A 13,131-nucleotide genomic window follows, 5' to 3' on the forward strand; every position below is an offset into this window, starting at 1 on the left:
ATAAGTATGGATATGTCAGATGTGGCTGTTGTGGCATTAATCAAATATGTTTTTCTTTAACAGATTTTATGATTAATAAAAAGTAACAACTTAGGAAAATAACAACATGTCTGAGAAAGAAATGTTTCTCGTCATATTTACATTAATTGAACGTAAGTAATTTTTGTGTCGTACCTATTCTTTCTCGTACCTCCCTAATATTTTTTACATTGGTGCATTGTTTTTTTTTCTTAACCTTGTATTTACTCGTATGTCTGTTTTACAGTGTCATTGTGTCAGTACCTCAATCAACTAACTATAAACGACAAATCTACCATTTGCGAAGGATCGAGAGACGCTAAACTAGTAGAATTTTTTTTCAACTTAATATTCGCCGAATTTCACAACACGCCGCCACTATGCACATGTGTGCAAATGTGCATTGACCAACCGGTTTACTGTTATCCAAGCGGGTGCATGCAAACAATTTCTAAGAAACCTATTCTCACACACATCCAAAAAGAGGATAGACGAGTAACATTAGTATTGAAAGATAGAAATGCTGCTTCCTTTTCAAATTTGTTTGAAGACCCTCACCATGTCAACACCGGTATGTTTTTATTATTGGTAAACAAGTAGATAATCAATTATGTATACGATTCCCACAGAACGGTCGGAATCGGCGCGTATTTCGTATTAAAATTTGGATTGCCGCAAGCCGGCCGGCTCCTCGCCGACGCGGACGGCTCCGGTCGGATTCTATCGCTTCCGCCATAGCATAGGTATATAATATATAGGCACATTGAAAATGCGCTCCGGCAGTCGGTGGGAATCGTACATTAGAAACATGTAATGCGGATCAACTATTTATTTTTGTTATGAGCTACAAGAAAAAAACTGAAAAAGAGCAAAAATGTATGCACAACTCCTGGGATTGCGAAAACTCGGATTATACGCATTTATGACAAAGTGAAGAACTTAAAACTATTTCCAGCTTGCTAGGAAATTATTCTTCGAAAAAATCTCACTAGAAAAAAAAATTACGCGTTTTGGCCTAATTCACAAAACGCATAAATTAAAATTTAATTGGCTATTGCCTATGTTCAAAAAGGCATGTTTATTTTACAGAATGTAACCCCCTTTTTCGTGTAAGATAAGTCCAATGAAACTGATAATTCGTTGCTGAATACAAAACTCTTGAACCGTTAACTTTTTCTAAACAATGTTACTATTTATAGGAATACAAGAAAATGGAGCTGTAAATAATTATTTAACAACCATACTGGAAGACAGATCTAAGAGCTTAAACCATTATAAAAAGACGCCTAAAGTTGAACTTAGATATAATTTTCGACAACACGTAAATACCAAAAAGTCTGTAATGTCAAATATTGGAAATGCCGTTGTTTCGAGAGCAAGATGGCCACATCGCCAAAATATTTTCAGTGAAAAGCTAACAGCCAAAGTTAACTCGGCAAAGTTTATATCACCAGAATCAGCTGCGCCTTTCACTATCGCACCTAGAAGTATAAAAAAATAATAAAACGAGAAAACAAAGAAGATAATAACCTAGAGGAAAATTGACCATGAATTTTTATGAAGGTCACAATATCCACCAGAGATAATTAAATCACTACGATACAAACTTACTACAGCAAACTAGCGATGTGACGAGTCCACTTTTTTTCAATTCGAATCATTCGAATTGATTCGGCCGCTGCACTAAGGGGTAAATTCACGATCTACGCGGCCAAAAGTCGATTTATCAAAACAATAAATACCTCTGCGATAACAGCTACCTGCGGTAGAGGACCCTTTACCGGCTAGATAACAACCCCCCCACCCTCGTATGCACTTTCTAATTCGTTTCACGTCAGTCGGAATTTGATCGTGTCACTTCGTGTACGTTACTTGTTCTCGGCGCTCTTAGAAAAGCAAAACTTTGAAGGTGTGGTTTATTGTTTTTAAGTGATCAAGAGTAAAAAAAATCATGGATTCTGAAACAGCAGGTTAGTAATTTATAACCAAATATATAAATATGCTTTATTTATTTGTTTTTAAGGCTAGGTTAATGCTCTGAAAGAGAGACTGTTTTTGAGCGTCATTTTTCGCAAAAAAAAAACTTCACTCGTTAATAAGTAATACAATAGGGTGAGATCGAGCAGAATTGTTAATGGCATGTTATAGTCTATTGTTTTGGTTATTAGAATTTAAAAAAAAACCTTCCGCATGCTTCCGCCAAATCATAATTTTTATACTTTAAAAATAATTCGTCATTTTACTCAAAAATTAACTTTTTTTTTGTATTGAGTTTAATCGACATGTTTATTTGTTTTAGATGTACCAAATACGTCAGGAATGAAGATCGTGACTAGAAAACACATATTTGATCTCTTCAAAAGTAAAAATTTACCTACATTGGAAGAAAAACTGTGTTCCTTAAGAGATCAACTTTTATCTAGTGAAGGCTGCACTAATGATCAAATAGAATTATTTAAAAGCAATTTTGCTTATTTCAAGTCAGAATTTAAGACTAGATGGAGTAAAGCTCATTATAAAGAAGACAGATTCATAAAAAACAATCATTCTTGGCTAGAAGGCACTTTCGCGATTCCCGTTGCTGAAAGTCCAGCAAACCGACCAGGCCGACAAGATTTCATAACGAAACTGGCTTGTTGGTAGATATGCCAAAGGCAAATTTCGGCAACACTAATGATGGAAACACCAGCAGAAGGTTTTTTGATGATCCAAAAGTAGCATCAGATATAACTGGAATCAGTTACGAGCTGATATATAGATTAAATGTAATTTTAGAGACGATATCAAGTGGCCACAAAATTGACTCTGAAAAATTTGACAGTTACGCAAAGGAAACAGCAGAACTATATGTCAAATTATACGGATGGCATCCCATGACGCCTAAACGATGCATAAGATACTAGTCCATGGTTCTGTTCCATTGGACAGCTGACTAAAGAAGCTGCAGAAGCGCGTAACAAGCATTTCCGATCTTATCGACTTGATTTAGCAAGGAAGTTTACGAGAGAAAGCTGCAACACGGATATTTTGAATCGCTTACTTTTGAGTTCCGACCCCTTACTGAGCTGCAGGAGAAAAATAAAAAAAAGAAAGCACAGTACTTTCCTGCCAGAGACGATAGAATTGCTATTGCCTGCCGATCCGAACCCCGAGTGTTCTTCTGGAAGCGAAGAAGAAAACATCATAGCAGAGACTGTAGCTTAATATGGCAACTGATTTTATTTCAGTAATAAATTATTATACACATTTTACTATATTTTTAATTTTTTCCTCTTTTGTGCAGATGTCAAAATTTTACATATCAGTAGAACTTTGAAAAAAAAATACCATATAAATAAAAAAAAATCAAGTAACAGTTGTTTCAACTTCGTAAAACAATAAAAAATACAAAAAACCGCAAAAATAATTTTGGCCCCGTAGATCGTGAATTTACCCCTATGTGCGCTGATTCGAATTCAAAATCGAGTTGACTCGACTCGACGATTCGCGTGGTTCGCGACAAGGTCACAGGCACAGGCGCGGAGTGAGTTGAGACGGCGAGTTACGCGGCAGTTGTTGTAAAAAGAACCTTCAGGGCACGGAATTAAGGTTTATTTTTGAATGGCCATACTAGCAGTGAACTCGAGTTGGGATACTTGGAATGGCGAATCAAGCGGCAGTTGTTGTAAAATGAACCTTCGGGTCACGGAATTAAGGTTTATTTTTGAATGGTCATAGTACCAACTCGAGTTGAGACGGCGAATCGAGCGGCAGTTGTTGTAAAAAGAGCCTTCGGGCTACAGTATTAAGGTTTATTTTTGAATGGCCTTAGTAGCAGTGTGATAGCGTTGACTCGGCTCGGCGAGTTGTTCGCCGAGTTAGCTAGTGGTCGAGTTGATTCGAATTGCCCATAGTCTTGATTCGAATTAACTCATCTGTAGGCTGATTCGAATTATTCGAATCAGATAACTCGACTCGCCCATCGCTACAGCAAACACTCGTATAATCAAAACGAAAATGGGGGTGTGGCTGTATCTACAAAACTTACTCGAATACATGTACAGTACAATACAATATATTTACACAATATTATTATTTTATACAATATATTTTTTTTTATATTGCAAGGAAGATCAGCATAGTCGTGATCGATCGTCACAGCGTGATCCCATCAAAAACATTACATGTAAAAAGGTGCAAGTCTCGCAACGCTCCTACTACAAAAAAGTTTTGAGATGTAATGTGAAACCAAGTCGGTTATTTTATTCTGTGCCAGGGGATGTTAAAACAGTATCAATAAGATATCTTTAATTTGTACTACATATAATGACTTGGCCATCGCACGGCTGCATAATGACATAAGGATCATCGTCACCTATTAATAGTATTTTATACAATCGTGATATAATGGAGAGCTTTTCAGTCGAGTACCGTGTTTAGGCAACGAAGCTTGCTGAGTCGCCTAAGTCAGGTACGAGATTGAAAAGCTTGATTATATCACTCTTGTATACAATACTTTTTCTACGAGTCAACAAAAAAAATAATTAAAACTAGTAGAAGAATCATATATGTAGCTAAAAAATTCACAGATCTCGTGCCTCTCACGACCTTCGGGTACATTGAAAATGAATTAAAATAAATCAGTTTTTCACATTTCTTAAAATATTTCTTAAAAATTCTTAACAATTAAAATTATACGATACTCGAAAAGAAAAATAGTAAAGTAGTAACTCCTAAATGACACAAGAAAAATAGTAAAGAAATATACGTTGCATTATAAGTGTACAAATTATTTTAGATAGTAGATTGTATAGATATAATAAAAAACAAAAAAAAACAGAGTCACACGAATGAAACAAAACTACCACCGCACCGTGGGCTCCTAAATGACACACTTAAACTTAGTTATATTTTTATTCGAAATCACTTTTTTATTTATCGAAAAATCTTTACAATTAAAATTATACGATACTCAAAATAAGGAAAGAAATATACTATGCATTTAAAGTGTACAAATTATTTGAGTTTAAACAATAGTTATTTGTACAACAACAGATCAAAGTTTGATTTTTGTTCGAGTTCTTATTTTGAGTCCCGTGCAACCGAAAGATTCTATAGTGTAATTTAGTATCTTGAGTGTAGGAAGGGACTCAAAAGCACAACGAGATGTAAATAACTTTATCTCGTGTTGTACACACAAATTTTCACCTCAGCAGTGAAAACATATTAGACAACCCGAGAAATGTATTCCTCCTTCATCACTTACCTCTATTCACTCATGTTTTCTTAAGATATACCAACAATTAAGTTTTCACCTCAGCAGCTCGAACAAGGGTACTTTGCTACTTAAAAACAGTGAGCAAAATGGCATTTTGCTCATTTTGTCTCGCTCAGTGAGCAAAATGCGATTTTGCTCACTGTTTTTAAGTAGCAAAGTACCCTTGTTCGACCTGCTGAGGTGAAAATAACTATTTCACATTTTTATTGTGAGTGTAAAATAAGTTACGGACCACGTAGGTCCCTAGGACGCCACACGGGTTAAATCGAATATCGGTTTTTTTCATTAATGAAAGAAAAGATAGTTGTATTAGAAAGATATATATCTTTCAACTACACAACTATCTTTTCTTTCAATAATCCTGTAAAAACGTAATAGTATCAGACCAAGAAAAGTCTGCAGCGGATTTGATAGCCCACGCAGTGCACGTGTTATTTTAAACGTCAAATTTCCATGCAATTATGACGTATAAATAACACTACGGAGTTTACACTGCGTGGCCTACACAGACATACAATTCCCGCTCGCGCTTGACAGACAGCTTAAGTGTGCGAAAGGGAAGCCATCACGTATATGAACATCCCATGAGTGCGAAAAAGTCAGACTACCAATGAGAAAACGTAACCACTTTTGAGTTTGACGACGGCCGCTGACGGCCAAGAGCGTATCACGGTAATTTTCAAATTGAAAAATATACACGGATTAGCACGAAAAGTATTAAATAAAGTAATTCAGTGAAGATGGCGTCTTGTAGTGTGCCGGATTTCAGTGTTATAGTGCCAAATAATCCAAGCAAACCCTCATTTCAGAGGATTTATGATATTCCGAGCGAAATTTTCATAACGATATTTTGTCAAATTAACAGCGTAAAATGTGTAAGAAGCCGGTTTATAAAGTTCATTATAAGTTTTTCTTCCTTTGTGTGCTAATATTTTATCATATTAGTCTATAATTTAAAATATTTTGTGTAAAAACATAACCTGTTACTTTACGCTAGGGCTTGACAAAATGTTCATATGACAGTATCGATAACTTGTCGGTATATTAATAGCTATGTAATTATTTCTTCACAAGACATCATTAAGATATTAGCTTTTATAACCGACTTCAAATAATAACGATTGTTATACCTTTTTGAAGGTGCTCATGTTTAGCGATAAATTTAAACTTCACTTTCCAACACAGTAAGAGTTACATTAAGATAAGTCTGCAACGATTTTGATAGCACACGCAGTGCAAGTGTTATTTATACGTCATAATGTCGTAGAATTTTAACGTTTAAAATATCACATTTGAAAAAGTAGTTGATAAAGCAATCAAACATCGACAGATTATTAATATGTTGTAACATGACATCACTATTTTTGATCTCACATAGACAATTTACGCACACACTTGCATTTCATTTTTGGTCGCACTTTTGAAGATTGACAGTTGTTCTAGTCATATTAATTCTATGGTGGCCTATCAAATCCGCTGCAGATTTTTCTTGGTCCGACTCTATGCAGGAATTGTTTATACCTACTGAGTTTTACAGAGTAAAGTAACGCAAGTTTTCTTATTTTTTATAATATTCGAATACGTCGTCAGAAAAAGTCGAATATTCGAATATCTGAAAGTTTCGAATATTTGCAAGCCCTAATCCTAACGTCCCTACGTTAGGATGGACAATCAGAACTTAAAAATTTTTGGTTAATGCTATTCCATTATCGTTGTGAAAAGGAGATTTAAAAGCGAATGGTACCTACAAGTTTTTTTTAATGGTCCGTAATGTCTGGAAAACCAGTTTGTTTGTCAGTAAAAAATGGCGAGAAACCTAAGTCGCGCCTAGAATTTCTATACAGACAATTATACGAAAAAGCACATCTTTTACACGACAACAAAAACTTTGACTCAAAATAATTCTTAGAAACATTTGTACCTAATAATTTAGTTGCGTTGCGCGGTAGATCACAATTTCATTCATTGCTAAAGCTAAAACGGGAAAGCAGTATAACAGTAAGCCACGGATTTAGAGTTAATAAACTGGATCGAGTACATTGACCAAAAATTGTGTCCACATGAGAAGTCAAACTAGAGCCCTGCATCTCGTTCTAATTAGGGTGACCATAAGACATCTGTATGTGGGATATTAGGATAACATGAAATATATCAGTAGCGTGTGACATTTTCTAAATAAAGTGAAATTTTAAGTAGTCGGGTTTTTTCTTTCATTTGTAGTCGGCCTCTTTAGCACTCACTCATGGTCACGGATTTAGAGTTAATAAACTGGATCGAGTACATTGACCAAAAATTGTGTCCACATGAGAAGTCAAACTAGAGCCCTGCATCTCGTTCTAATTAGGGTGACCATAAGACATCTGTATGTGGGATATTAGGATAACATGAAATATATCAGTAGGGTGTGACATTTTCTAAATAAAGTGAAATTTTAAGTAGTCGGGTTTTTTCTTTCATTTGTAGTCGGCCTCTTTAGCACTCACTCATGGTATGTTCATAAAGGTAGGCTTCCCTTTTGTCCACTTAGCTTTTTTTAAGTGTAAGCGTCATTGAAGATCTGTTTAGCAAATATGACGTTTTTTTTTAAAGTTGGTGCCTTTTTTCTATTGACGGAAATGTGTCCTACCTATAAAGAATCGATTGCATATATATAAACAGTTTGACACACCTTTTCCGTAACAAAATATTATGTATAAATGAGAGTCTGTAATGTTTAAGGAGTTAAGCACGTTGGTTTTTAATTTTGGCAATTGAAGGGATGTTTACAAAAACAACATAACTGACTACACTGGTTGACACCTGAAACGATTAACATGTTCTTAAAAAAAATGACAACCGCTCTAATCAGTTATGTTGTTTTTGTAAACATCCCTTCAATTAGGTATTCTATAACAAATCTTAAATTAAACATGCCGAAATAAAGACATACCTATTAAGTTAAACTTACTTTTACATTACCTACGTTAATAATAAGAATTCTGTGAGACCGATTCACAACGTGCCGACATCATAGTCACCCTAATGAGTTTGACAATGTTGTCTTGTATTTTTATAGTAAAATGTAATAATTGTGGCTTTCTTGTGAAACAATATTCCACAATTAGCAATTATTTCACTCCAACAACCTTTAACATAACATTTCTTCACAATTTTTAAGAAATTTCGCATTCACGTGTTTTGAAGAAATGTCATCAAGTTGGGGATACCAATTAATATTTAAAGTTACTACAAATCCTACCATACTAAAATTTAGGTTTTTTTTTGCTGTGTATGCGCTTGGTTTAATCAGTTAATAATATTGGCATCATAATTATTTACAAATTACTTAAAATATATCAGAACTGTAATCTGAATATAACACTAAAATTGTATAAGAAGGTAATTAAATTCAGTAGTTTAATGATATAATTTCTACCACAATGGTATCTTTTTAACATTGGCAACATGTGCGAGTGAGACACAGGGCTCGGGTTTTTCTATCTCAAGTGGACCGTTTTCTCTAGTCTGGTACGAACAACTTTCTGTCTCAGTGATAAGGTTCAAATTAGTATGGCAAAAAAAGTGACAACTCGCTCCAGTTTAAAAAATATAACTTCATGCAGTAAGCAAGAAAGAGCGTGAGGTCTCGTGCGGTTCTGTCAGTTATCGGCGCGAATTCGTACATTTCCGTAAGCCGCGCGCAAAGCGACGCGGCGCGAAACCGCCAAACCGAACCGAAGTTTATCGCCAAGTCGATCTCTTTAATTAAGCCCATGCGAAAGTGAACCTTAAAACTCATGTAATAAGTTTCATTTTACTTTACCTGTTCGTACCAAGTTTTGACTTAACTCTATGAGAGACTCGACTCAATAATGGCGGCAATGTGCATGGCAACATTTTTCTTAGGGGTTTGGAATTGATTCGCGTTAGTACAATACAAACATCTCTTTCCTCAATATGTCAAACGAAAGTGACGCAGCAACAAATCGAAAAGTCGACTTACGGTACACTCACGTCGGTTTAGTCGACTTCAGGCCTAACTCGGTTTGAACCGGTTTGTGAAGTCGAACCGTAACATCGCTACCCGGTCTGTGCTTTTTTCCCTTGCCTGCCCGACAACAAAAAATCTGTGTTCCTGTGTGTTACACCAACAATGCTGAGTCAAATAAACTTACAACTTAATTATAGAAGCTATCGTAGATTCGTAGATAATTGTTGTTAGTTATCTTTGATTTCGAACATCACTACATTTTAATACTTCCATCAATTGCGAACGGGAATGTTCCTTCCTTCTTTTCCAAGGCGAACCCTCTTGACGTCTGACGTCTATCCGAATTTTCTCAACGTATGTACCTATAAACTAAATCACTCTCCAATACCACTAATCACTGGTCATCAACACAGTAAACAAATGTTGAAATCACACTTACCTATAACAAACAATGTCAGTAATTATGTGCACTCACGAGCACACTTAGATATTAAACCATCTAAATAATTTTGGAAATTATTAAAAAAAATCACCTCTTCTTTGTCCTCGCCTTGTCCCATTTCAGTTGGGGTCGGCTCTCCTATTCAATCTTCGCCAGGCCATTCTATCCTGGGTCGTCTGTGGATCTAATTGGGCTGACTCTAGATCTTGGTTTATTTTAGATGTCCACGTGTCTCGGGGCCTGCCTCGTCCTCTCGGTCCGGTTTCAATGTCAAGCACTGTTCTCGTCGTGTGCTCTTTTGGGCGTCTCATTACATGGCCGTACCACCTCAATCTAGACTCACATATTTTCTCCGGAATTGGTCTTACTCGGAAGGTACCGCGTATGTACTCGTTTCTTACTTTGTCGAGCAGAGTAACGCCTCCTGACCATCGCAGCATTTTCATTTCTGCTACGTGCAGTTGAAAATTTTGATTATACCTATGTTAAACTTATTAATCTTAAATTTACATTGTTACCTTAGATTTTGTTATATAACAAATATACAACGCTTTATCATAAATAACCGTGTTTCATTTTTAACACCACACTAAGTATCAAAATAATATGAGTGCCGTATCGCTTCGGGGCGGTCTATCGTCCTACACTACCAAAACGTAATATACAGAATATCAGTGACATTAAATTTGAACCTTAATACTATGACGATACCGGTTGTTTTTCAATATGAATGTTGTACTGGCACGTGCCAAGTCGGGAGCAAGCGCTTTTGCGATAATAGAGACAATGGCCTTTGTTTGAAAGATTACGGTTTGAAGCGAAAAGTTCACCTCAGAAGAGCCGTACTATACCTTCATACTCGTACGCGACCCGGCCCCGCCCCCCGACCCCCGGGCGGTTGGTCAACGACACCTTCTCGTAACTCATGAGGCCCTGGTACTTGCTCCGCGCTTTCGATTCGTCAATTTCATTATAGTTGACTAAACTGTATCGAAATGAATATTATAGTTGAGTTGGGGTCCCATAGTGAAAAAAGTATGTGATTTCACTTTGGTATACGAAGTCTTAATTCAAGTATTGCAGTCGACGAGTAGAAAAAAAAAATTCTAATTGAACGTAACGCTAGCACTAATTGCAGTTTGAGCATTACACATATTTACGAGTACGGTACGGGTAAAGCATTATGTACGATTACCAAGTCATTATATGTATTACAAATTAAAGATATCTTATTGATACTGTTTTAACACCTCCTGGCACAGATTAAAATAACCGACTTGGTTTCACATTACATCTCAAAACTTTTTTGTAGTAGGAGCGTTGCGAGACTTGCACCTTTTTATTTACACGACTGCCCAAACAAAAAGAGTGTATTGTTTTCAGCGTTCATGTTTGTATGTATATATTTAAGTATTTATGTGAGTTTCTTTATTCCACGATAACTTCAGAATGCCTTAACCGATTTAGGTGTATGATACATCATTAGAATCCTTACGTCATCCCGGGTGACATAGGCTATGTGACGTCATTACAAAATCAATATGGCGGACTTAATACGCCATATTACGCAACCTTAAGAAAAAAATATCTTCCAAACCTATCGGGTAGGGTATCAAAATGTAGGGTCTTGAAAGACGAGTAATAATATATATGCAACATGTTGGTTTAAGTCTAATTTTGAGAAAGTAAGAACTTTCAAAATATGTTAAGAAAAGCAAATCCCATTAAACCATTTATTATTATTGAATCGGATAATAAAAGGAAGGTTTTCATAGCTGATCATAAAAAAAACATAATATAGTACATATTACATTATATTACTGAAAGTTTTTAACACATGTTTTAAAAGCAGCCAAATAGGTCTTTGTTCCAAATTGCGCTAATGGAATCGAAATGTGTACATATAACTTATATTTATTAATCAATACGATTGTAGAGTCCGTCTAAGCTAACTCTGCACCGACTTTGACAGAAAAAAGTGTGAAAGTGTCATTAATAACCTATTTTTTTTTTTGTAAAAATCTACATTTCTTCAAAGGCCAAAGGCCGAACTGCATACCCTACACGAAGGCCCGGGGCGTAAGACAGAGCCGGTGCGCGCTTTATACAACATCCCCAAGTATTCTAATTGCAAAGGCCGAAAGCCGAGCTCCTCGCAGGGCCGAAGGACTGGAGCGTAAGGCAGGTACGTGCTTTTTAGGGTTCCGTAGCCAAATGGCAAAAAACTTATAGATTCGTCATGTCTGTCTGTCTGTCCGTCTGTCTGTCCGTCCGTATGTCACAGCCACTTTTCTCCGAAACTATAAGAACTATACTGTTGAAACTTGGTAAGTAGATGTATTCTGTGAACCGCATTAAGATTTTCACACAAAAATAGAAAAAAAACAATAATTTTTTGGGGTCGAACTGAAACTCAAAATTTTTTTTTTCATCAAACCCATACGTGTGGGGTATCTATGGATAGGTCTTCAAAAATGATATTGAGGTTTCTAATATCATTTTTTTCTAAACTAAATAGTTTGCGCGAGAGACACTTCCAAAGTGGTAAAATGTGTGTCCCCCCCCCCTGTAACTTCTAAAATAAGAGAATGATAAAACTAAAAAAAATATATGATGTACATTACCATGTAAACCACCGAAAATTGGTTTGAACGAAATCTAGTAAGTAGTTTTTTTTTAATACGTCATAAATCGCCTAAATACGGAACCCTTCATGGGCGAGTCCGACTCGCACTTGGCCGCTTTTTGTATCTTCCCCAAGTTTCTTAATTGCGAAGGCCGAAGGCCGAGCTCCGCGTAGGGCCGAAGGCCCTTAGCCAGGCTCAGTGCGCGCTTCCAACTTCCCTAAGCATTTCAATTCCGAAGGCCGAGATCCGCGTAGGGCCGTAAGGCCCGGAGCGTAAGCCAGGTGCGTGCTTTTTGTAAGTTCCCCAAGTTTCTTAATTGCGAAGGCCGAAGGCCGAGCTCCGCGTAGGGCCGAAGGCCCGGAGCGTAAAGCAGGTGCGTGCTTTTTGGAACTTCCCCAAGTTCCTTAATAGCGAAGGCGAAGGCCAAAGCTCCAATTAGGGGCCGACGGCTCGAAGCGACCGAGAGAGGATCGTTTCCACGCAAGCTTGCGTCCATGCTTACTAGTTCTTCAAACACAGAAAAATATTACAAGTATCTAAATGATAAAGGCCGAAGACGGAGCTCCACAAAGGGTCGAAGGAACATTTACAGCTCGCTATAAGCTCACATATTTTATGCTGGTACTATTAACCTAAATCGCAGTAATATCTATCAGATGCCACATTTTTCGCTCAATTCCGTAGATTAACTGATGAGGAGGTAATCACGTAACCTCCACGAGTGTTACTTTAGATCCGAATAAATCAGCGTGATGTGTATCAGCATTAGGTACATGCAATTCTGAGTAATGGCTACCATGTACCTACATATATTATT

The 13,131-nt window shown here is 36.6% G+C and overlaps 1 protein-coding gene across 1 annotated transcript; it reads left to right on the forward strand.

Annotated features, from left to right (window-relative positions):
- Positions 1 to 258: 258 nt before the first annotated feature.
- LOC134661634 (uncharacterized) lies at positions 259 to 1,519 on the forward strand (the record flags this gene model as incomplete). Its single annotated transcript, XM_063517776.1, has 2 exons — positions 259 to 589; positions 1,203 to 1,519. Coding segments are annotated over 2 exons (648 nt in total), but the record flags the coding sequence as incomplete, so codon positions are not given.
- Between the last annotated feature and the right edge of the window lie 11,612 nt (positions 1,520 to 13,131).

The sequence above is a fragment of the Cydia amplana genome, chromosome Z (assembly GCF_948474715.1).
Source record: "Cydia amplana chromosome Z, ilCydAmpl1.1, whole genome shotgun sequence".
Lineage (NCBI taxonomy): Eukaryota > Metazoa > Arthropoda > Insecta > Lepidoptera > Tortricidae > Cydia > Cydia amplana.